Source organism: Engraulis encrasicolus, chromosome 13 (assembly GCF_034702125.1).
Source record: "Engraulis encrasicolus isolate BLACKSEA-1 chromosome 13, IST_EnEncr_1.0, whole genome shotgun sequence".
NCBI lineage: Eukaryota > Metazoa > Chordata > Actinopteri > Clupeiformes > Engraulidae > Engraulis > Engraulis encrasicolus.
In genome coordinates, this window is record NC_085869.1 from 16,442,499 (window position 1) to 16,469,374 (window position 26,876).

General features: G+C 41.7%; 1 protein-coding gene across 7 annotated transcripts; it reads left to right on the top strand.

Moving 5' to 3' along the window:
• Positions 1–820: 820 nt before the first annotated feature.
• LOC134460744 (LIM and senescent cell antigen-like-containing domain protein 1) lies at positions 821–26,829 on the top strand. 7 transcript variants are annotated; one of them, XM_063213264.1, is made up of 11 exons: positions 821–1,098; positions 19,240–19,399; positions 20,632–20,698; positions 21,053–21,173; positions 22,203–22,352; positions 22,703–22,853; positions 23,827–23,919; positions 24,440–24,488; positions 24,765–24,840; positions 25,487–25,660; positions 25,958–26,046. In XM_063213264.1, the coding sequence occupies exons 1-10, from the start codon at positions 1,070–1,072 to the stop codon at positions 25,623–25,625; spliced, it is 1,035 nt and encodes a 344-aa protein (XP_063069334.1). In that variant the 5' UTR covers positions 821–1,069; the 3' UTR covers positions 25,626–25,660; positions 25,958–26,046. The 7 variants fall into 7 exon arrangements, with proteins under 7 accessions (XP_063069334.1, XP_063069335.1, XP_063069333.1 ...); XM_063213265.1 differs by lacking the exon at positions 821–1,098 and adding an exon at positions 2,394–3,256; XM_063213263.1 differs by lacking the exon at positions 821–1,098 and adding an exon at positions 6,760–7,234.
• Positions 26,830–26,876: the final 47 nt, after the last annotated feature.

Sequence of the window (26,876 nt, forward strand, 5' to 3'; positions counted from 1 at the left end):
GTGCTGAAATCTGCGACGTAGGCCTAAAACACTTCCCCGCGTTACTGCTTTGAAGGGATAAACTTTGTAGCCTAAGCATCTCTTTTCGGAACGTAGGATGTCTGCCCAGAACACATATGCAGTTCACTGGAGTTTACTACCAATGGACAAACTACAACATATGCAACTAAATAAAAGACAGTTTCACTAGTAGGCCTACTGGTATGCAAACACAGCAGAGTTGCCAAAAGTAAAAAAGTGAATTTGTGGTGTACAACGCTAGGCCATGATACTGCTACACCATTTATTAATTACACAATTACAACACCATTGTACCTAATGAGATTGGCCTAGCTAGGCCTACAGACTATGTTGAGAAAAACACTAAAAAAAACAAACAAGGAGCCACCACAATCTTGACCCAACCACAGTCAACTGATCGTAAGTGCACAGGTCTGTTGTTATACTAACCTAGTGGTGCAAGTGCAACAGGGCCACATTGGGGCACATGAAAAGTGATGCATATAGTCTTCATCCCAATATGTGACCTTGTCTCCTCCACTTGTGCTTGTCTCCTCACCGCGCCTCCTGGCCCCTCCTCCGTGGAGAAAACAATAAAGTTTCCCAGCTGTCTGCCTTGCCACAACAACCTTTGAGNGAATGTTTTTCATTCACCATCCCAATTGCAAATGAGAAAAAGACTCTATAATTGAGCTTTTGCAAGATATTGAAATATAATGCTGTTGCCTGTGATGTCATTATGACGAGAAGCAAGTGGAGGAGGCAAGTGGAGGAGGCAAGGTCACATATTAAAACGCACTCAGAGTCTTCACCGGTGCTACTTGGACGTTGAGTGACCCCTGCAGTATGTAGGCTACACTGTTCTGCTTGAGCAACTTGTGCTGGGCGGGTCCGTTTCAGAGTGTCCCGCGGCGATGTGCAGCATGATTTAGCCGTCTACTCCACTGCGACCTGTTTCTTCGTCACTCCAACTGTAGGGTATTCAACAGGCTTGATTAAAGTATTTTTTTTTGTACATCAACGAATAACTTCCATCGACTGGAAAACCACAAAACAATGGTCATAGGGGATGCTGGGTTTGGCAGACATGACCGGCAGGTAGGATAGCATCAACCTCAGAAACAATTCCGTAATTTCCAATTCCTTATTTAACGTAGTCATTGTCAAGCAACAACTTTGTTCTGTCGTTGATAGTTTTGTTGTTGTTTTTGTTTTGCAACTAACCTTTTTGTTGTGAGGGCCGTGTGACAAGTAGCCTGCCTCAGGATGTTGTGTGTGTTTGCTCTAGTCATGTCTTCGTTGTCCCGGATGGGACAGTGGCAGTCAGAGACCAAACTCTTTTTTGCATCTTTACTGCCCTCATCACTTGTCAGCCACACTGAAAGTGAACAAGGTAGGCTACTATTAGTTTTCGTGATGCGTATGTCTGATTAGACTTTATTGCCCACAATGCAGTTGTCCAGATTTGTATACCCTGCCATAGCACAACATGGCCACAGGGTGGCAGTGTCAACACATGTAACTCCAACCTCACTTCCATCATCCATCATCTTCCAACATCTCCCTTTCTTTATATTATCATTATGATTATGGTAATGTTACCAGCAGGTAGGGTTCATTTAAAATTAAGAGTCAAGAAAGGAACTTCCAGAACATTAATCTACATGCTGACATGTCTTTATTGAGCACAGATGTGTAAATGCTGTGTAGGTTAAATACACCATCCCTCAGCAGGTACTCAGAGTCTCCTCTCTAAATGTTGTCTGTCTGCTTGTTTGTGTTTGCATTCACTGTCAAGTAGGCTATCCCTTTGGAGATATAATGGAGAATTTTCTTTTGCTCAGAGTAGAACCAGAACCCAGGCCACTAGAATGGATAGAAGAACAGTTTCTATGCTTCATATGAAACTTTAAAATACTTCTCCACACCTTCAAGGCTATCCACAATCTTGCCCCTCCTTATTTATCTAATCTTATTCACATTGCTATTCCCTCCCGCCCCCTCCGTTCCTCTTCCTCCATTCTCCTCTCTGTCCCTTCTGCCCGTCTCAGCACCATGGGGAACAGAGCTTTCAGTTGCTCTGCTCCTCAGCTGTGGAATGACATCCGCAACATTGAGTCTTTACCCCTGTTCCAATCCAGACTTAAAACTCATCTATTTCAATTAGCCTATTCTTTATGATTCTTTAACTGTATTTTGTTTTATTTTATTTTTTATTTATTTTCTATATATTTATTCTTTGTTTACAATCTGTTTATCTGTCTTGTTTTATTTTGCCTCTCTCTGTACAGTGTCCTTGAGTTTTTTGAAAGGCGCTTTTAAATAAAATGCATTATTATTATTATTATTATTCATCGAAGAGTGGCACCACCTTTTTTGTCTTTACTCTGTCCAAATACCAGTAGCCTAAAGGGGCACGATTTTATGAACTGCCCCTGGCGTGGAAAAGCCATGTTACTGGGTTAAGAGTAGATGTTTCCCCTTTTTTATTCATTTAGATGTTTTTGAATTAAACATTGTTTTAGTTAGTATTCCACTCTCACATAGGCCTACTCATTCCAGAGAAGTGTGCAGGTTTGCCAAGGCCCACAAACACCAAACTGTGTGGACTAGTCTGTTTTTTCTTGGGCAGCACCATCTAGTGCTTGTGCTTGGTATTGTAGCAGGATGTTGGATTTACTCTTAACTGCTGTTGTATCACAAGCCATTCTAGCATCACCAGTCTCTTTTATATTGTTAGTTTGTGCATTGTCTTTGGTTTTGTACATGTTATTTCCAAAGTCTAGTGTTGTTGTCAGCAACAGTTCTGTATATTGCCAACGTTGGTGAGTCACAAGAGTTAAGCGTACATCTGTCAGCTCCAAACCGCATCAGGAAGTCCTAAGAAAAGAGGAAGTTATGGTCTTATAGTTAGGACTGCATGAAATCATGAGATTACGCCTGTAACAGAAGTGACAGTGGTGTGCATTTCACTGTACTGTCATTATGGTCAAAGCTGTTTCAGAGAGAACACCATACTCCTATGAGCTGCTCTGCATGCTGCTGGCCTGAGGACCCCAAATGAACTTGATACTAATGATCGCATATGAAACCATCAACTGAGGCAGGACAGGAGTGTCTATGTCCAGAGCACTCACAGGATGTGATGTGCCTTTCTGTTACTGTTATGTGACACACTGACAGGCACAGTCCATAACTACCAGAGGAGAGAGGTGTGAGAGCTGTAGTGTGTGATTTTAAAACTTTTACGTCATTGGTAAGTTTTTTCTCTCTTCTTTATATTTTAATGCCTATTTTTGGGATTAAGTTAAACCAAGATCCGCCATGCTTGATGTGTTAACACTTAGTAGCTTAACCTTTCTTACATTGTAGTTATAATCTAATAACGTTTGTGGCGTCAGCTTCTTTTTTCAGCTGTTTAGGACAGCGAAATCCTGACCGATTCTTCAGACCATGCATTTTCTATGAATGTGGAATTATGAGACAGTTACTTTGTTCGATCGTTTGATATTTAAGAGAAAGAATTTGAGTAGTTTTTTTGTCACAGAATATTTCAGAGGAATTGTTGAGTGCTGTGGAGATTTCGTCCAGGTTAAGGAATTTGTATTGTATATCCAGTGTTGACAACAGTGATGGTGTAAAATGTGCATATGGTCGTGCTACTACAGTAATCGTGTTAGTACTGTAAACCAGTGTTTCCCAAAACTTTTGTCTTGCGTACCCCCTAAGCATCTTAGTTGTGCCATGAGTACCCCCTAATTCATGCTCTATATCCTTTTCGCTGTCCTGATGTGACTGCTCCATACTTTTGTTACAATAATAACATTTTTCCAAGTACCCCCTGTGGTGTGCTCACGTACCCCTAGTGGTACACGTACCCCTGGTTGGGAAACACTTCTGTAAACTACTGTAGAGAATCGTGCTACAGCTGTAATCTTTGCAGTTAACATACAGGATTTCACAGCTGCATTCCTGACTATGGTCATTATGATGGAGTGATTTATAAAACATGGTTGTATGTAGTGGCATCATCGTTATCAAGGCAGGATCTCCACCTGTCTTCCTCACAGTAGTCATGGTATTCTTCTGCCCTTGAGGTGTGGTTATGTGATTGCAGTTCATGTCTAGTCCAGAGGAGGGCATCATAGTTGTTCAATGTGAATCACATCAACCACTGGCATGCTGATTGCATCATTGAATGATACGGTATGTTAATGACATGTCCATGCTTGTGTAATGCACAGTATCATAAGCAGTGCCATTTAAAAACAATATCCTCAATACATCTACGATCTCATCCGTACATTTATGTCAATGTCTGTTCTTATCATGAAGGAAGGAGAGGGAAAGTGGCCCACTGACTACACAGCACATACACATAGATAGGAAGAGACTCCCTGCTTCATAGAGAGGGAGAGTGTGTTGTTGAACAGCACTAGACTGTGTGTTGTGTTGTGAGTACACACACAGGGTCAGGGTGTAAGAGGATGTCGTGTCGTGAGGGTGGAATTTGGCAGGTTAAGACAGGAGCAGATGAGAGACTGGTAGTGTGCTGCTGGCTGCTGATACTCCAAACACTCGTCGGCACACATCTCTCCTCAGGGCATTCCACAACGTTGCACTCGCATACCTCAAAGGACCCCAGAGGAGCCGTGTGAAGTGAACGCACGTTTGAGCTCTCTTTTACCCCCTCAGCATACCTTGATTGTAAGGCTGCTCTATTATGAGAAAAATCAATATCACAATTATTTCAGTAAATATTGATATCATGATTTTTTAAGATGACATTTCTTTGAAAGATCAAATAATTTTGCTAAACAATTCACGATCTTCCCTCCCTTTAGCAGTGTGAGTGGAGGGCCATAGAGAAACACACAGTGGTGTTCTGCATCAGCGAAGATGGCTAGTAGATGTTAATCTTACTAGAAAAATGCACATTTACTAATGGGTCAAAGTGGCTACTAGTTCTCTTTTTTTACTAGCCAGACTGAAATGTCACCACCATTTGGTCTGTTGGCTGATGTTAATTTAGAGCAGGGGTGGGGAACCTATGTCTCGAGGGCCGTTTGCGGCCCTTGAGGCCGTTTTATCTGGCCCCCGATATAATTTTAATGTTATTCAGCTTCACATGAAATATGACATATTTTGTAAAGGAATCTTAGAAAGTGCATTTGCAATACAATTAAGTTACATTCAAGGAACCTAAAGAAGGTGGTGTTTGTTTAAAATGTGGCTGCCCTCAATATAGGCCTTAAGTGAAGGGGAAAATCCTGGTTTGTGTTCCTAGTACGGCCCTCGGAGGACTTTTACGGCCCTCGGATGAATTTGAAGTGGCCCTTCGAATGAGAAAGGTTCCCCACCCCTGATCTAGAGCCCTGCAGATGACAGGACCTACCTAATGCTGTCAGTTCCTGTGAAAGCCTTGGTACATTCAAAATGCATAAAACACAAGTGGCTGTTGTTATGCCTAATAAAAAACCATTTTCTATAACCAGAGAAACGTGAACAGACGCAAACATCAATATGTAAAATACGTACGGATATTTATGTACAATATTGATTGCTGATTGTTGAAAATATCTTCTTCCCATGTTAGTTGCTTGTATGCACCACGTTTATTTTCCACCTTTGCCTTTCTTGTTGTGGCATATTATAACTTTGTCCACATTCTTTCACCTTTACGCTGCTTTGGCCTGGTGAATGTTCATTGTGAGACTCTCGAGTAAGTTTCCTGTCTGTGCGGGTCGTCCAGAGGGTGAACTTTCAAGACCACGGCAGAGTGGTAGCAGTCGACTGTGTGAATGTTAACACACAGCACGATCCTACCAGTTACGATCCGAGTGTGAAAATTCAGAAAAATGTTGGAAATATGTGCTGTCAAGGGGCCCCACTTGGAGATTTGTTTTTAACCAGATGTACATACGTGTACGACGGCGTAGGTACAAATGTACTCATACAAGTAGTGCAGTTGTTTAGAAAGGAAAATGGTCATCCACTTTTGTGTGAGTGATTGTTTCTTAAAGTGTGTGTAGTGTCAATACTGTTGACAGGAAACACACTTTCATCACAGCACTCTGATAGACTCATTCGAGACTTAAAACATTCTCCACCCTCTCATTTCCCGAACACACACACACACACACACACACACACACGCATGCACACACACACACACACACACACACACACACACACACACACACACACACACACACACACACACACACACACACACACACACACACACACACACACACACACACACACACACACAGACACACGCACACACACACACACACACACACAGGCCTAAGTAGTCTCCTTCACACACACAATGCACTATCCCACCACCACAGTGTCAGTTCTGCTAAGAGGGTTGCTTATCAGCCAAAGGGCAGTGGCCATCTTGGCCTGAGAGCCTAGTGCTGTGGTGGGAGCCTTATTGTCCTTCCTCCTGCTTCTTTCCGCTTGCGGTCGGAGAGCTAAAGAGTGCGGACTCTGATACCCTATCAGGGAGAAGCTCTCGGCACACCGACATGACTTGGCTCAGACGCACAGATAAAGGAAGACACTAGCGGCACAATAGAACAGAGTGGGCTTTTGCTTTAAGCCCAGCAGGCACAACAAGGCACGTTCATTAAACAGTCAACTTCATAGCTGCCGGGCACAGGGCGGCCCTTTGTACTGTGTACCTGCGCCGTGTTGCCACAGGGCAGGAGCGATGGTGGGGGAGGGGAGGGGGAAGGAGGGAGGGAGCTGATAGGTAACCTGCGACTGAGCCACTCCCCACCACAGGTCATTCCACAGGGTGTGTGTGTGTGTGTGTGTGTGCCCTGGAGGTGTGTGTGTGTGTGTGTGTCTGTGTGTGCACACGAGACAGCAGGGGAGCGGAGGGAGTGGAATGTTGCAATCTGCTCTGTCAGTGAATGGAGCGGTGCTGGAGAGCACTTGGAGGGATTTGCTCAGGTGATCTGTTCCGTCGTCTCTGCTGGCTTCACAAGAAGAAGCTGTTGGGTCTTTGTTCAGAGTTGGGATTGGGAAGCCCAGGCAGGCAGGCAGGATCCTGGAAGCAGGGCTGAGCGGCGCTGCGCTGTGGTGTGCAGCGTTGTGTATTTCCTCTCAACGTGGAAATGAATACGTTGCGGCTAAAGGAACTGTCAAACTCCGACCTGTACAGGCGCCGGCAGGAGAGGCCGGATAGCTATGGAGGGAGCCTCGCTCCAGACAGATACAGGTGAGTGAGCACTTCAAAAGGAGAATCCACAGCTTGAGGTCAAGAAAACAGGTACCACCTTAGGGCTGCTTTTTACATTTTTTTTGCCCTCAAAACCATGGGGGGGGGAAAATACTGATCAAACTATGCACTGTAATTGTGAAAATATTGGACTTGGATCACTCTAGTTTCAGCTGTTGACATGGTGTCTCAGATTAACTGCTACTGGGTTTCACAAGTAAAGTGTGAGTTGTTTTTAAGTCGCTTTGGTCTCGTTTGTAAGTTGTTTTGGTCTCGTTTTGAAGTCGCTTTGGTCTCGATTGTGTGTCGCTTTTTATAAAGCGTTTGCCAAATGTAATGTAAGGTAAGTGTGTGGAGCCCAGGTCTGGCTGTGTGCATCTGTGTGCTGTGCTCAGGGTCTGTCGGTGCTCTGTCCCTGCAGTCCCTCCAGCAGCTTGATATGCCAGGAATGCAGCATAAGCCATTGAAGGTGACTCTAGGATCATGACAGAGCAGTTTGAGAGTGTGTGAAGGTCCAGAGTAGTGAGTGAGTCCCTTATTTCTTCATTGGGGCGTTATTGCAAATAGCTACAATGAAAGATGATTTTTTATTTTTTTTGAATGAGGAATTGTTTTTGTTAAGTGGTAGTTAGGTGTTATACTTTGCCACACATTTGGCAACAAACCCACAAAGAAAAAGATACATACTGTATTTGTTGATAGAACTTGATTTTTTATTATTATTATTTTTTTTACGCTTTCAGGATTAAAAATTGTCATCGACTTGGTTGATCAGCCTCCTTTGGTTTTCTACTGGTTGTTTTCTTCACGACAAAGTGGGAGGAGTTCTCGAGTTTTTCGGAGCTCAGAAACAATATGTGTATCAGGCTTGTACGAAATTCCGAATGGAAAGAATTTCAATTCAAAATAATGCCATAATACGAACACTAGGTTGTGCCATTACCTTGAATTTCTTTGAATAATCTACACCACCCATTGAAAGTACATAGAACACCACCACCTAGTGTTCGTATTATGGCATTACTTTGAATTGAAATTCTTTCCATTCGGAATTTCGTACAAGCCTAGGCTGAGTTTCTCAAAAGAGAAGTTGTTAGCCTGTTAGCAACTTCGGTAGTTGCCGATGGCAAAATGCATTGAAAACAACAAAGTAGCTAATGTAGTAAGCAACTTTGGTTTTGAGAAATTCACCCCTGATGTGTATTGTTCCTGGCCTGACTAGAAGCAACGCTGAAGGCGTCACTAGGAGGGCACAGCTTGGCTAGGATAAAACAGCAATTTTTTTTCAAACATGGAAATGCTATTCTTAAGCACTGATGTTACCTCCCTGATACTTTTAAAATAGATTATCTAAAAAAGAATGGATTTGGTTGCTCCCACACCAGCCCATTGCCCTGCTTCGGTGTCTGTTGGAAGTGAGAGATTTCTTGTTAGTCGTATAGCAAAGGTGTTGTTCAAATTAATGGGATATCTCCATTTTGGCGAAGAGGCTTAGAATTGAGCTTCGAAGTGGTCTTTGTTCTGTGATTTATTGTGGCTGCAGTAAGTGTTAAAGTGGGTGTGTGCCGCGCAGTATAATCACATGGTACACATATCACATGTACATTTTGTGTTTTGCCATTTTAATTCCCTCAGATTTTCACTATGATTGATTTACACATAGTCTTGGCTGCCTCCAAAACTGTCTTCACAATCAAACCTTCTGGGGTTTTTTTTGTCCAAAAAAAGGACAAATGCAATATCACTTGGTGTGGTTCCTCTTTTCTCAGTCACTATAGTTACTGTTTACTTAGTAGACTGCACGCGAAGGGTTTGTTTGGGCAGGCTGTCGTGTAACTGAGGCCATGCTGAAGCAGTGCAGACGCTGTGTTTACCCAAGGTCTGTTAAGATGAGATGGTTGTTTTGCATGAACCACTACACGGTAGGGCTGCACAATTAAAGGGGTATGCCACTATTTTGGGGTTTAATACAGTTAAAATCGTTGGCTGGGGTTTATAAAGGTGGTAAAGTGTCTTATTTTTTATGTTAAGCGTTGTCTTGCTTTAAGACAAGTTAAAAGAGGGAGTATGTAGCTAAGCTAGTGAAAGTCAATGGATCACTGTAGCATGTAGCATGCTACACGGATGCATTGACTTTCACTAGCTTAGCGACATGCTCCCTCTTTCAACTTGTCTTAAAGCAAGACAACGGTTTACATGGAAATAAGACACTTTACCACCATTAAAAACCCTGGCCAACGATTTTAACTGTATTAAGCCCCAAAATAGTGGCATATCCCTTTAATCGAAAATAATCGAAAATCGTGATAACATCGTGAAATCGAAGTCGTGATTTCAATCGTGATTTAATCGTGGCAATAGTGACCTACCTTTGAGAGCGTCCTTGAAGCCAGAACATACTGACAGGCTGGTGTTTCTGGCCAGAAATCTGTCCAGTCCACCTAAGTTTCATGCTATTGTCTTTACATAATTATTACAATTCATTTTATTTTGCTCATCATCCCGTTTATAATTAATTCTTGGCTATATTTCATCATTTTCAAAAAAATCATCATTAATAATCGTGATTACGATTTTGACCAAAATAATCGTGATTATGATTTTTTTCCATAATCGTGCATGAACCACTACCACACGGTAACTATGTCTGACGGAGGCTATTATCTCTGTCCGCTAGGCTAGACCACAAGGTTCCATTTTAGAGATCATTACATTGTAAAACACACTAGTACACCAAATGGTCTTGCTCCTCTCTACCTTGCATCATCTGAGGTAGATTGTTTCACTTGGAAAAAAATGAAAATCTAGAGGTTTTCGCCTTTAGATCAGTGACGTGTATGTAGGGGTGGGCGGTAACCGCGGTATAATATCGTGTGCGGTATTTTTTCATCAATGATAGAGATTTTGTCTCATACCGTCTACCGCAATAGCGCATTGCGTCCTGTAGATGTAGAGTCATAGTTATAGATTAAAAGTTTTAAAATGTGTTTTCAAATGATTTGAATGACAAGAATTCCCACATAGAAGATAAAACAATGTCTGACCAGTCATTTCCAAAAAATAAAATGCAAAAAAATGGTGTTTTGGTCATTTTGCCACAAAATGCTTAATTTTAACATTTTATACACAAATGTACAATACCGTGATATATACCGTGGTATATACTGTGGCTAAAATTATACCGAGGTATACATTTTTGGCCATACCGCCCACCCCTACGTGTAGGCAGTAGCACACCTCAGGGCGGTGCAGCAACAGCCAGTGCCACTATTATACCAGAGAGAGTAGAGAGAGAGAGGTTCCATTGGCCCATTGTTTCCGGGTTCTATTATTGCAAGGGGGAGGGGGGGGGGGAATCCCCCTTTAGGCAAACCTAGACAGACCTAAGCACTGTTCTATTCAATGCTAGGAGTATTATGACACGCCCCTTTAGGCAGACCGGAACCTGGTCATGTTAGGTGCCCATTGCAACCTATTGCATTGGTATATCTCTATATACTTAAAGAATCTCTGATTATATGGTTTTGTTTTCAGTGGACCATCTAAGAAGCATATATTGCAGAATATCAACCACACATTTCATCAATTAATTTATGGGCATTAAATGCCGTTGTGCCACCCAAAAAAATGTCTTTAAACCCTTTATTGATAGGACAGGGTAGAATGGACAGGAAGAGAGTAGGAAAGAGAGAGATGGGGTAAGGTTGGAAAATGACCCAGGCTGGCTTCGAACCAGGGTCCCCATGGACAGATTGTCCTTATGGTAGGGTGCACTAGTCAGTGCAATGTGCCACACCACACCCCATGTTGGCTTTTTCCACAAGCAATATATTCAAGTTCAAGCATATATTTTGTGTGGATATCCATGGTTCACAAAATGTACCTCCCTTCTTCTCTTTTCTGATTTGCTGAAAGGGATCATTCCATACCATTGCACTTGAATGAATGGTTACCAAAACAAGTGCAGAAAAGTAGCCTATCGGTACATTAATGGTTGATTGACAGGACACGGACAGCAGAAAAGATACTGGAAAACTACAAAATAGATGCAAAACACTATCTGTGCATGTGTGAAGATTGTGACCACCAACCAATGTATTTGGCTGTTTAATCCACTGATGCTGCAGTCTGAGTGCAGCAGTAACCCAGGCGGAGATGCATGCAGTGGTGTAGTCTACGTAGAACGCGGGTATACAGAGTATACACACTTCTAAATTTCAGGGATTTCAGTATACCCACTTAAAATTGATTGATCCATTATTTTGAATAGCACAAATATATACAGTATACCCACTTCAAAAAATGCTCAAATATACAGTATACCCACCATAAAAAAGTAGACTACACCGAGTAGACTACACAACGAGATGCATGCAGTGGTGTAGTCTACGTAGAACGCGGGTATACGGAGTATACCCACTTCTAAATTTCAGGGATTTCGGTATACCCACTTAAAATTGATTGATCCATTATTTTGAATAGCACAAATATATACAGTATACCCACTTCAAAAAATGCTCAAATATACAGTTTACCCTCCATAAAAAAGTAGACTACACCACTGCATGCATGGATGTAGCATTCAGGTTCAGGAGATTAGATTTTTTTTTTTTTTAATTAAATATGTGGTTATGTTAGAGCTGAATGAACACATTATAATGCTGGATGAGAGTCTTGGTGTTTAAATGGAACTGATTGTTGTTTTTATGTGCTTTGGAGGCTGAGATATTTAGGTTTTTATAGGCTGAGGACACGGTTTCCCTAAGAGGACATAGCCATATAGGAGGCGTTTTTTTGAAGGTCCCTCAGGCTTAAATGGGTTAAAGGGGGCATGGTGGCCTTACATGTAGGTTCACACAGCTTCCATACCACTCTCACTGTAATAACAGACTGGCAAGATACATCTATGACTAGGAAGATAGCCTGGATGTCAATAAAAACCTGTGTTTAAAATTTAGTGCGGTTCACTATCATGACTTTATGAGACAGCATTCTCCATTAAAGGACTGATGTGTTTTAAGGACAGCATGGTGTTGGTTTCGCGAGATAATGTGAAGATGCATTTTAACCCAGCTCACAAATGCTGTGTTAGTATTTCAAATTGATAATCCACTCACATTTCCTTAACTACTAAAGAGTTGCAAAGTTGTGTGAAAATTGTGTGTGGGTCTTAGGTAGAACACATCTGGTCACATCATCTGTGGATCAGACTCCTGTGGATCAGATTTGTTTTCCCATGAAGTGGAAACCGTCGATTTTAGGCCTTATCAGTATCTTGAAGTGTCCTCTAATGATCAAGCATTATTACAAAACAGTATAGAAGTGTTATTTGATGTCTCCTGAAAGATATATTCTGATCACTTACTGTGGCTTTATGAAACAAGAAGAGACATGTTCGTTTCTATTTATATTTTTGTTAGGAAAAGTGATCTAATGATCCTGTGGCAGTGATATTTGAATAGGCGGTTGTATTTTTAAACCTTGTCAATATGGCTCCTGTCGTGCTGTAAAGCCGCTGTGGACAGCACATGTAAGCTTATCCTTCTGTGGTAGGTCACCCAAAAATACAGTAACTGTTTTAGCAGGATTGCACATGCTCTAGGACGGTATTTTCAGGAACAAAAACTGTTATTAAGTACTGTATATTGGGGCTGTACTTCTCTAGTTGATACCCTAAATCTGGCTTGAATTGTGTTTACTCACCAGTGGTGTTCATAGCCTGTGTGACATTGATAACCCTCCAATCAGTGGTTTGCAAAATCTTGTTTGTGGCTTATTACATGTGACCTGGCAACATTGGGAGAACAGACACCACAGAGACAATAACACATCACATTCTGTTGCTACACCCGTTGCTGTGGAATGTGGAAGCATTTGGACCATAATAGCTCTTGAAATAGAGCAGACAATTCTGTGGTGGAATTGGGTTTGTAGTGTGCCACTACAAGTACTAAATGCATTGAAATGTACAGTGCTATGCTGAGCTATGATGAGGTATAACAGATAATACAGACTTTCAAACACTACAAATTAAAAGCCCTCAGAAGAACATTCAGTGTGCCACCGTGGAGGAACCCCTAAAAGTTCACAGAGGAACCAAAAAGATCTCTGATGAACTTACTATACTGACATATTGGTTCTTGCAAGAACCACACGGTTTAATTGAAGGTTCCTCAGGAAACATAGGAACCCTTTGTCGCTGTGAAAGAGCCAGGTTCTTCCCAGAACTTTTAGGGTTCCTCAGAAAACTTTAAGGTTCCCTCCCTGTCCAACTTAAAGTTCCCTGAGGAACCTTGATTTTTTTTACAGTGTATTTGAAAACCCTTGGCCAATTGGCTATGTTATGAGCATTGATCTGTAATTGTGTCTGACTATAGCATTTGCTGTGATGCAGTGACTCAGTAGCTATCAGCAGCAGCATCTTTTCTAATCAAGGAAGTTGTGGTGTTGCACATCCTGCGTTCACCATTTGTGTGATAGTTGAACAATGCTCTGTGATTGTGTCAGGGCCAGAGAACTTGCCACAACAGTCAACCACGACAGGCAAGACCAGGCACTCAAACTGAACGTGTCAATGCCTATGACAGAGCAGTCTTGCTTTTCATTGGTAGTAGTAGGAGAAGGGGAGGGGGGCTAGGCTGCACACACACACACTAAAACACTAACAAACTCACACACACACACACACACACACACACACACACACACACACACACACACACACACACACACACACACACACACACACACACTAAACCACTAACAAACTCACACACACACACACACACACACACACACACACACACACACACACACACACACACACACACACACACACATGCACACACGCACACACACACACAGTGGCAGCTGCCAGCACCTAGTTTGGAGATGAGACTATACTGGGCGTCTATTTGTGGAATGATGAAAACATTCCGGAGTCTGGAATAGAATAGTGGGTCCAGCCCACCCTTCTCTTTAAAAGTCCTCTGTGCCTGTACAGTCAGAGGGAAAGAAGACATAGTAGCAAAGCCAAATATTGTGTGACTATTCTCTTTCTTTCTTTTTTATCAAAGACACTTGGTTAAGGTGACGGAAATTTGTTTGGCACTGTACTGTACGTTGAAGGCTTTAAGGGGGACACTGTGCAGGAAATGGTCAAAAAAGGTACTGCAACTATGCTGCTCATTGAAACTGGGCTGCCTATTGCCAAATTTGATCTTTACATGAAAGCTTACTAAGTAATAAACAAATGTTTTATAGTGTGGTCCAATAACAGTCATTTTTGCAGCTAAAAATGGCTATTTTTGGAAATTCAAAATGGCGGAGAAGATCCCCCTTTTCATGTACGAAGAGTGCAATTTTTCCAGTCATAGTGAATACTTAGAATTTGATGGTGGTGGTAAGTATTCATGAAAAAGGTGACATTAGTGAATGGGCAGCATGAATTCTGGAAATAAACAACTAAAAATCTCACACAGTGTCCCTTTAAGGGTGATCTTGAAACATGATCTCTCATTTATATGAGAGTGCCACTGACATGTTGAGCAGTCTCATAAACAAGTGTCATATACTCTCATCAAGCCGGTGACTTACAGTTTGCACAGCTGCTGTGATATTTAACCGTTTACCTACCCATACTGGTGCAAATCCAGCCAACAAAATTGTATTTTATATTGAAGTACATGCTGTTTATTATAACATAGAACACATGTTCCCTCAACCCATACACCACACACACACACACACACACACACACACACACACACACACACACACACACACACACACACACACACACACACACACACACACACACACACACACACACACACACACACACACACACACACAAGTACACAAAAGGAGGAAGTGTAAACAGATTCTACAGGTTTCAATTACAAGTATATATAAACAGATACCCCCCTTACATGAGTAGCAGTCTGTGAATTCTTTCTTGCAACTGATCACCTTGAGTTAAATAACTTAAGATGTGCTTAACACTGGATACTTTCTTAAATGACAGTTTATATTTCCTGGCTGCTAAACATCAGCAGACAGGACAACAGCGTTCTTTAATGTACTGACCTGAGAAAAAAGCTTGTGATTGAGCCGATGTGACAGACAGTGTGAGATGTATCCCATTCACAGATGTTCATATAGTTCACTGAACAACTTGGTTTTCTCACGGCAGGTCTATCTTGTGGCACAGTGAACTTTTTATGCCCCTTACTGTAACTGTGTGAAGGGGCTGGGCTCTTAATTTGAAAGCTTGACCTTGCCTGTAGCCACCTCTGAAAAAGGGGGCTGGGTGGGGGGAGGGGAAGGGGCAAGCCGAGCTGGCGCTAGCTGAGCTCAGGCACACAGACCAGCTGACAGCAGGGTCAGTGGAGCCAGTCTCTCCTGCTGTCTCAGCGGTGGACTAACAACTTGCTGCATTTCACCTACCTGGAAGGAGGACTTCTGTTGGAGTTTTTGGACTTCTGTTGGAGTTTTTTGGTTTTATTCATCCACAAAAGTTCTTCATGGAGGTTCAGGTTCAGGGCAGAGCGCTTCCCCCCATCATCCCTGAAGATGGGGAGCCTGAGTTGGAGGTGAACGGAGGAGTAGTACCGCACGTGAATGGCGGAGATGCAGAGGTGCCCGTCTCCAAGTCTCAGAGGAGACGCAGTGATGTCAAGGTCTACAAAGAGATCTGTGACTACTACGCAAAATTGTAAGTCCTGTGACTGTGTGTGTTCCTATAAAGATGTGCTTGTGTGCTGTATGTTGCACAGGTATCGTGGTGTTGTCAGTTCAGTTGTGACTTTGTTGGAACATGTCCGTAACTACCTACTGTATCAGAATTCTGATAGTAGATAGTAAGTTGTTTTAGTATTTTTATATAATCAGGGCTGATAGTATTCAGGCTCCATGCCTGATTTCAGGCTTGACAGAGTTTGCAAAAATAAAAACATTGATAATAATTAGCCATTAGTTTATTCTTATCTCAGAAAGTGTTACAGGTTTAGGGTTTTCTTTCTACTATCAGGCTTGAATAATGGTCATACACAGGTTATTAAATGTTTGAATAATGTATCAAAATAGGCCTACGTTACATCACTATGTAGTATCTTGTCGTCGTCGTTAGAGCAGGGAAAAAAGTTCAGGCTCAGGATTTTTTTTCACTATCACCCCTGTATAATGCTTTATTTTATCATTCTTTGACTTGATTTACTTTGACAATACGTAGTGTGTGAGAATAAAATAATAGACTTTGTGAGGTCTATCAGGTATTTTCATCTGACAACTGTAGAATAGTGGAAGAGTGCAGGTCTGTCATTTTAATTTCTTGTATGTAGAGGGGGGAAAGGATCTGCACACTGCTTGCAAAAGACTTTATTGTATTTATACGTTTCGATCAAAGATCTTCTTCAGGCATCTTACGAAAGTTAAAAAAAACATTTGGCACCTGCTGATGCTTTTTTTTCTGGATGTGCGCGCTTTCCACTATACTTTTTAATTTTGTTGTACCTTACAGTGCATCCCTTTATACACATCACACAGACCACATATCTTGATCTGGACCTTGGTCAGCATCACTACATCTTTACGTCTTCTCAGTATGTTCTGGCTACTGCGCTGTCACTTGGTACAGAGCTCTGGGGGCAACAGTGCCTGAAGTTTGGCACCAGGCTCATATTTTTAGCACATCACTCCACACATCTCTTTTGTGTAGCCGTCTGGAACACGGAGCCAAAGTAGATGGAAATGCTCGAGGGATTTGTCATTTCCTCTCAGTGTTCCCACAGCCAGGGAGGGACAGCTTATCACCATATAGGAGAACAACCGTTCACCCTTGTCTCGTGGGTGGAATGGATAACATCAAATCGGTGGCACTGAACCCTCAGGCTATTTTCTTCTCTCTTGCTGATTAAACGAATGCTGAATGTCCTCAAGGGCCCAGGCTGAATACCTACTGCACATCAGGGTGTTTCTACTTTCACTCAGTTTTGATAGAGTAAGCTGATGAGGGAAGCTGTCATGTCAGAGCAGGGGTGGGCAAACTATTGTGTTTAAAGGCCGCATACAGAAGCGCACCTTGAGTGAAAAAGGGACTGTGTTTTATAGGCTACGTTTATATGGTGACGATCAAAGCAGAAGATGCAAAAGTAACGTCTTCAATTGTCTTCTGTCTTCAATTTTTCGATGCCTTTTATACAAGGACGATTGTGAGTGGAAATGACACAATATTTTATCTGAAGTGTCTATCGTTGACACCATTAGGGCCTAAAGACTGGGCAAGAGTGAGGTGAAGGTGTTTGCGACCAACATGTCTTGGCTTATTTTGCCGATTATACGAAGACGCAATCCGCAAGTCCTTAAAACTCCCCTCTCTGGAATGGAAGGAGTCTTCAGATTTTTGTGTCATGAAGCCCCGATGGCGTGGTCGCTGTGTAAACAAAAGGCACCGTCTTTCTCTCACAATCATCCTCGTATAAACGGCCCCTTAGATCTGAAAATCTGCCGGCAGTCCCATTTGATACACTGTGTAATGACACCATTAACAAACATGACACACTAGTTCTGAAACCATCCTGTGCATTCAATAAAATATTCAATGTTAGGATGAATGTATACATTATATGTATATTTAACAGGGCATATACATTTTGGTATGCATTATGTGTATGTAACAGGACATTAACATTTTGGTATACATTCTGTGTATGTAACAGGACATATACATTTTTTCATGGAGAGCCATATGAAACAGAACAGAGGGTCTTATTTGGCCCTGGGCCTGTTTAACCGCCCCTGTGTGTTAGAGGAATGCTGTGTTCAACATCATGGCATGCTGGTCTTGGTTTTGCTCTGCGCTCCAGCGTCAGACGAGGTGATGTAGTCGGCGTAGTATGTGTTGAAAATGGCACCGTAAATAAAGTTTCCTGGCAGCACCCATTGGCTTTCACCAGAGCAATGCCATACATGGAGCTTTGACATACATGCCCCACATTCTCCAGGAGATATGCTGGAATCCTGACCTTTTAAAAGGAGCTGTTTGCCACTCTTATTCCAAACCTCTCTGATTGAAAGTCTTCTCCTCTCCTTCCATTTCCTTACATGACTATAAAATGCATAAGCATTCATTTATTTCATTCTGCTGTAGGATGGGGGAGTGCTTTCTCATTGTGTGTGTGTGTGTGTGTGTGTGTGTGTGCCTGTCAGAGAGAGAGAGAGAGACAGAGAGAGAGAAGAAGTTTGTCGTAGTCAAAGTTTGCAATAATTACATACTCCTTCACTACTTTAACTGGCAAACCCACCGTGTGAGTCTGAATGAAAGTGCTAAACGTCAGCTCATAATAAATTCAGCATCGTCTCCATTATGTGGGATGTAAAATAAGAGGTTTGATTTCTTGTCAAACCTCAATGTTTAGGGCAATTGAGGTTTGCAGTCAATGCTGACAACTTCAAGACTGAAGAGGCTGGGATGTACATACTGTATTTCATTTTTCATCCTCGACCTACTTGACTGACGGTGGTCATAAATGATCCCATGGCATGTGTCGTGCAGTCTCCTATCTTAATTCCCAACCTGTCTCATTCAGTCAGACCCCTCTGATAATTTCCTCATATAATTGGTTCATTGACAAATTCTGCCACAATCTACCCTAAGACGGTTTAATGTCACTGGCTGCTGTGTGTCAATGAGGTGGGTGCTACATACTGGTGGTGATTTGTGGTGTCATTCCTGTATCAGGAATCATGTACTGAAAAAAAGGTGTTACTTATGTTACTGCAATGTGACTGTAAGATATCTTCACTGTCTCAGTATGACAGCTTGGTATGGTCTTTTGAGAGTAGCAGTAGTGACATTATTGGTGATGTGTTGTTGATGTAGCCCCTTAGCAATGACCATGCCAGAGCCCAGTTCTAATTGTTGTGTTGTGTCCTGTGGTGATATAGCCCCTTAGCCCCTGGCCATGCCAGAGCACAGTTCTAATTGTTGTGTTGTGTTTCTACAGCAACATGGCAAATGCTTTGGCAAATGCCATCTGCGAGCGCTGCAAGAGTGGGTTTGCTCCAGCAGAGAAGATCGTCAACAGCAATGGAGAGCTCTACCATGAGGGCTGTTTCGTTTGTGCCCAGTGCTTCCAGCAGTTCCCAGAGGGGCTTTTCTACGAGGTAGGCCTCTTTTAACAACATTATTTATAACAATGAGCAATGCAACTCTTGCCCATATGTACACACATGCATAGGATCACCATGCCATAGTCATATGGCCATGGTTAACTGGGTGGAGATGAGATGTATAATTAAGTTTCATACATCATTGCTTCACCTTAGCCTGACATTATTATACATATAGTTATGGCCAATAAGCAGTGCAAAGCTAATGAAGTACATTTGCAGGTGGCTAAAATGTATCATGTTTGTGTACAGAATATTCTCGGTGTAATGTCTGTGCTGGAAAAGCCCTCTTGCTTTGCTTGGCTGCTGGCCCTCCACTAGTGGTGTGGATCGGCACTTCCCTCACGATCCGATTCGATCACGATTCGGGAGGTAGCGATTCGATTCTATGCGATCCGATCCGATCCGACTCAATTCTACAATGCATTGCAATGCATTACATTTCTACTGACAGCAAAGCAAATGTTTAATCAGTCATGATGAGGCAATACAACTAGTCAGATACTGAGCAACAATTTGTTGGCTGTTTTCTGTATCAATCTGTCTCAGTCTGTATCAGTCTTGCAATGTTTTGAAGTGCTTTTATTTAATTTAACATTCATTTGCTCCCGAAATATCCATGGAAGTAATTGAAACTTAAAAAAATTGCCGGATCGATTCTGGAACTTGCCGGATAGATTCTGGATCGTCCATGCCCCTCATCGATTCGGATCGCCGAATCGATTATTGTTGACACCCCTACCCTCCACGTTGAGTCCTAAATAAAAACAAGAATAGAAAGGTAGCCAGCAGCCAACCGTAGCAGAGCCATGGGAGTGCCTCTTCCTGTCTTGTAGCTAACATCAAAGGAATAGCCCAAGGAGCAGTCAAGTGTAATTCTTCCGCCCATCAGTGGAAATAAAGCTTGTGTCTTTGAAGCATGCAAGAGTTATCTTGGTTAAACAAGGGTTACGTAAAAATAATAATAAATAAAATAGCTTGTGTTTTTCTGTAACTCAAGGGATCAAATCTTGTCTTCAGCCCCAAAGCAGTGTATTTATGTGAGAGTGGTGAATACAAACAACACATCATCAACTTGTGATATACAGTCAATACTAATGTGGCATTATGTTATTACAGAGGGATGGAAATATTCAGGTGAATTACTTCTGTGCCCCTTTTGATCGATATTTTCAAACTAGCCCCTCTGTTTTTCTCTCCTCATCTCATTCCCAACCCCAATGCAGTTTGAAGGCCGAAAATACTGCGAGCACGATTTCCAGATGCTGTTTGCCCCGTGCTGCCATCAGTGTGGTGGGTATCATGGGATAGGGACACTGGGAAACCAGGGGACATATTTTATAGCATGAATGAGCAAAGTTGTATGCCTTCCTTGCTTTTATGTGTTGTTGTTGTTGTTGTTGTTGTTGTTGTTGTTGTTGTTGTTGTTATGATGTTGTTGTTGTTGTTGTTGTTAACAATGATGACGATGACAGCAATAACAACAGTAATAACAATCTTTCTAATGAAGTCATTTTTTACTCTTAACAATCCATTCACTCTCAGACCCACGCAATGTTGCTATTTGAATAGACATAGACATGTTTTTTAGACAGTTTTTTTCCCCAATAAATGTCCGTTCCTGATGAGTGTGCGTGCCTCTTTCAGGGGAGTTCATCATTGGCCGTGTGATTAAGGCCATGAACAACAGCTGGCATCCCGAATGCTTCTGCTGTGATCTCTGCAACGCTGTCCTGGCTGATGTGGGCTTTGTGAAGAATGCTGGAAGGTGAGTCAAGAGAAGCAAACAACAGCCTCTACACCATATGGGGCAGCCATGGCTCAGTGGTTAGAGTGCTGGCCTTAAAATTAGAGGGTTGCAGGTTTATATCCCATTCCCATCCTCACCAGCACCTTCACCCATGGCTGAAGTGCCCTTGAGCAAGGCACATAACCACACATTGTCAAGATAAGCAAACAACAGCCTCTACACCAGGGATGTCAAACTCAGGCTGCAGGGGGCCAAATCTGGCCCGCAGAGTCAGTTTATTTGGCCCCGTGGGATCATTTCAAATGTGTGTTAGGGTTGGCCCACATACACCATTAATGTACTATAGTGTCATAAGACTTAAACATTTGGTGATATTTGGTGTGTCACAGGAATATGAGTGAATCAGCTGACACTCATATGCAACAGAATATGTACAGGCACACTTAATGTATGATGTGAATCTATTTGTGAAATTTAATTATGAGTATTAAGTGGGTGTAGGCACAAGTTTTGCCCACCACTTTGTTCCAAATGTTGATTTTGGCCCTGATCAATTTGAGTTTGACACCCCTGCTCCATACTATATGGGGCAGCCATAGCTCAGTGGTTAGAGCGCTGGTCTTAAATCAGAGGGTAGCGGGTTCAAATCCCATCCTCACCAGCACCTTGACCCATGGCTGAAGCGCCCTTGAGCAAGGCACCTAACCACACATTGCTCCAGGGTCTGTAACCAATACCCTGAACCTAAATAACTATAAGTCATTTTGGATAAAGACGTCAGCTATGTGTAATGTAATGTGATATACTCATATGGTCTTGTGAATTAATGAATTACTATGCTCTGTTTTTATTGTAAACACATGTATTGTGAAGTGCTCACCGCAACACAAGCACACTTTTCATCAAATTGTTGTGGCACATTCACAGCTTCCACATGCTTTCATTTTTAGGCTTATGAAGGCGTGGTATGGAATGCTGGCCAAAAGAAGAATTCTTTCCTCTTTGAAAATCCATTGGCATGCTACTGACTCTTTTTCTTTTTGACAGACACTTGTGCAGGCCTTGTCATAATCGAGAGAAGGCTCGTGGCCTAGGCAAGTACATCTGCCAGAAGTGTCATGCCATCATCGAAGAGACGCCTCTGATTTTCAAGAATGATCCATACCATCCGGACCACTTCAACTGCAACAACTGTGGGTCAGTGAAAGCCTTCCGTAACATCAATGTTTACATCCTGCATAGGCAGTGTTGGGAAGGTGAAACACTGTGTGCTTAGTAAACATACAGGTGTAGTGTATTGTACTTTAAATAAACTATTGTGTCTGCAAGGAGTGACTAATGTACTTTTTAAAACGGTATTTTATATACTCTACACTGTGGGCAAAGATTAATGGCTGAACTTTCTAATGCTTGTACGTGTTATTAACTTATATTATTGAAATGGATCATTACGACAGTGTGCTCATGTCATTTGGCTTTATTTGAGTCTATGGTAAACTTTTGTTGGTTTATGTACTGTATGTATTTTTTTCTGTGTATTACTATAGTAAAGAATTGACTGCCGAGGCCCGTGAGCTGAAGGGAGAACTGTACTGTCTCCCCTGCCATGATAAAATGGGAGTTCCCATCTGCGGTGCCTGCCGCAGACCTATCGAGGGCCGCGTGGTTAATGCCATGGGCAAGCAGTGGCACGTGGAGGTATGTTATCTGATATCATTCAACCACTTTCGTTATCTTGGAAAATTAGACCTTAAAGTGATACTGTGCCATTTTTGGAAATTAGATTATTGTACACATCTCCTTGAGCTGGCGGCTAGCTGGTCTCATAGGATTCAATGTTAATTGCTAGCTTGGAGGTAAAATTGGCACTGCCATACTTAGAGAACGGCTGGAAGTACAGGAGAAAGGTAAAACTCAATCATTTAAATCAAGGGGAGGTGTAGTATGAGCTTATTTCTAAAAATGGCACAGTATCACTTTAATTTGGATAGAGCAATTGTATGCTCACTGTATTTCACATGCACATCCTACATATTAATTTGTAAATAGAAAAATGATTTGCATTATTTTTAAAGCTCACCTGTTTTGTGCCTAGTTCATGTATGAAACCATATCCATCCCTCTCCACCTTGTGAACATTTTAAAACGCTAGTGTATTCATCTTCTACCATTAGTGTGTGTGTTTCTATCTTGTGTTGTTCTGTCTCCATGTCATTTCACTGTCTTCCTCCTTCTTCTTTCCATCGCTTCCCTCCCACTGCAGCACTTTGTATGTGCGGTGTGTGAAAGGCCCTTTCAGGGCCACCCGTACTTTGAACGCAAAGGCCATGCCTATTGCGAAAGGCACTTTGACATGGTGAGGTGGGGAATGCCTGCCTGACTTCCTGCCATGCCCTAGCCTGTTACGCATGGCTTCCTGTTAGCACTCGCCTGCTTATTGGTTGGCCCACCACCTTCAGAGATGATTCAACAGAAAGAACAACACAATAGCTGTCTTAATATTTTGAATATATGGGTTAGGGTTTGCCGAAAGTCAAAGTAAGCAATGTCATCTTGCTGTCACGTGACTGTTCTCTCTGGTATCCTCTCTGTCGAGTGTGTTGTGAAACCTAACTTGTCTCAGAATGAAAATTTCCTAATTTTGTTTTGGGCTGGGATTGTGTATTTTCAGCATTTTGTGTGTGCTAAGTGTGAGAAGCCCTTCCTTGGACATCGTCACTATGAGCGCAAGGGCCTGGCTTATTGTGAGACACACTACAATCAGGTAAAGTAATGAACTTTGCAGCAATACCATCTCGGGGATATTCAAAATGAAGAAAACCTTTGTTTGAAGATTATTTCGACCCATGTAAGATTACCCATCATTCAAAACATGCATTTTGGTGCTTTGCATGTGGAGTGCAGCAACCATGAATGACCAAAATTTAGCATTCTGACACTAAGAGCACGATGAGGCATGTTTAAATATGCATTTTAACACTACTGTGACACAATTTTTCTTGAGGAGGTTCAAGCACCAGAGCCATACATAAACGGCTCTGGCTTTCACCAGAGCCGTATATAAAGATCTTGATATACGGCTCTGGCTTTCACTGTGTAGTAGCGCCATCTGTTGGTAAAAATATGGTACTTCATGTATGGGTTTTTTCATGCATGTTATCAGTTTATACATCTGAGAGTCCATAAGAGAGATTGTCATTTTTTGCAACCTGTACTGACAAAACTAGGTTGCGAACTAGCATTGTTAATCATTCTTGCTGATTGTTCTCTTTTGCATTGGACAGCTGTTTGGTGACGTGTGCTACCACTGCAATCGTGTGATCGAAGGAGACGGTAAGTTCTGCTATTGTTTGTCAGAATTCAGGAGTATTATCTTCTGCAGCAAACATGTACTACGTGTTTGCAGCTAATATATGGCTTGTAGTTATTCTGCTATGCAAAAATAAAACAAAAATTGTGCATATTTCTTCCAGATGTATCGACAGTGTCTAAATGAGGATGAGACATTGTTAAACTTGCATTAAATATAAGTACTTACAATTACTACTGACAATGTGTAGTGTGTTGCACTGCATATTGAGACTGATGTTCTACATATGTGCTTTACAGTTGTTTCTGCCTTGAATAAAGCATGGTGTGTCAACTGCTTTGCCTGCTCAACATGCAACACCAAGTTGACTCTCAAGTAAGTGAACCCTGTGAATCTGTCATAAACTCTCATACACACACACACACACACACACACACACACACACACACACACACACACACACACACACACACACACACACACACACACACACACACACACACACACACACACACACACACACAATTATCAGTAATGGGCAACCTACATTCAGTAATCTAATATAATCTGGACCAAATTACCTCATTCTGCCATGACTGTCTCCTCTATGTGGCTGTAAAGTTAGGACTGTTTTTAATATCAGGTTGCCAAGAAATGCACATCATTCCTTCCTTTTCTTATATTCAGGGCTCTAAATTAACACCAGCCAACCAGCCAAATGCTGGTGAAATTTCAGTGTGGCTGGTAGAAAAGACCCATTTGTGAGTGTTTGTTTGGCTTGCAAGATTAATATCTACTAGCCGTTTTGGCTGGTGACGAAAAAAGTTAATTTAGTGCCCTGTCTATATTTATATTCTTTTACCCACTTTGGTCTTTCTGTGTCTGTTTCCCCCACTAAATAACTTTCTCTCCCTGATTTTTTTCCTTTTACCTGAATTCCTTGGGCTTCTCTGTTTCCTGTTTCCATCTCTTCCCATCTCCTTTCTCTATGGTGTGGGGCCTTGGGTTGGCACTTGTGTAGGGATAAGTTTGTGGAAATTGATCTGAGGCCTGTTTGTAAACACTGCTATGAACGCATGCCGGAAGAGTTTAAGAGACGCCTGGCTAAGCGAGAACGGGACTCCAAGGACAAGAAAAAGAAACTGGCCACCTGTCTGTAACTCTTTCTTCTCTCTTTCCTTCTTTCCATTCATTGGTTAGTGCCATTTCCCGTCATCTTTTTTTCTGCTTGCCTTTGTTTTCATCATTTAAATCTGCATGTTGTTTTACACCCTTATGTGTAATTTGCCAGATTTTATTTGGTCACTATTCCCATACTTCAAACTAACCCCATATTTTAATACCGTGTATATTAATCCATCTCACAATCTTCACAGTGACAATATGTGCATGATTGTTTTCACAGATCCATAGATTGCATGGCGAAACAACACAAATACTACTTTTCAATCAACAAGTCCTCTGTCTGACTCTCCTCCTCTCTTTTTATTAGGAACAAGTTTGTGGAGTTTGACATGAAACCAGTGTGTAAGAAGTGCTACGAGAAATTCCCACTGGAACTGAAGAAGCGTCTAAAGAAGCTTGCCGACGCAACTGGGAAAAAGTGATAACATGCCGTTGGTGGTACACTCATGGAAATGCATGTACATGCGGTTACTTGATCTGAATATAATGTAATGAATGCCATCCGTTTGTTTTTTTTTTCTGTATGATTGCGACCATGGTAAGATTATGCGATGAATTGCATGAGTGGTCCTTAGAAGTCAAATACTGAAAATACCCTTTAAATTGTGTTGTCTTTTTTTTCGTCAACAATACTGTTTGCCATGAAATACTGTTACATTTTGGAATGCTGAAGCTGTGCTGTGTAAAGCAAAAGTATGACGCGTCACCTTCAATAAAACATATTTGCTTGATTCAGTGCTGAACATACAAAAGTACAAAATAAAAAGGAACCATTTTGGTATGGAGGTTACAAATAACCACAATATTGAGAGTATGCCGTAAAGCCCTGGGTATAATAAACAGCAAATGGACTTGCAGGTTTTAGAATGTATTGCAACATGTCGTCTTGGTTCAGTTTAAGTTACACGTTTTCAGTCACTGCAGAGATGTAATTATCAGTCCTGTTATGTATTGTGTATGTACCATACTACGCATTCCTTTTTATTATGTATGATTCCAATGAAGATATACATTCACAGATGTAATCATTATTATTTTGCTTTTTCTATTTATTTAAAAGTAGTAATGTGAAGGTGTCCAATTGACTTGCTTACTTTTTTGAGCTGTGTGTGACATCTATGTCAATAAAAACGCCTCATGTATGCTGTTTGAGAGTCTAACAGAGACATTCAATTTCAATCAATGTGTGGTTTGTCTGTTTGGCTTTGTAAATGTTATAACTTGAC

Coding starts and splice junctions, on each gene's coding strand:
- LOC134460744 (XM_063213261.1), top strand. CDS start 15,760: ATGGAGGTTCAGGTTCAGGGCAGAGCGCTTCCCCCCATCATCCCTGAA. Junction 19,400..20,631: donor CAGAGGGGCTTTTCTACGAG/GTAGGCCTCTTT, acceptor ACCCCAATGCAG/TTTGAAGGCCGAAAATACTG. Junction 24,489..24,764: donor TCGTGTGATCGAAGGAGACG/GTAAGTTCTGCT, acceptor TGTGCTTTACAG/TTGTTTCTGCCTTGAATAAA.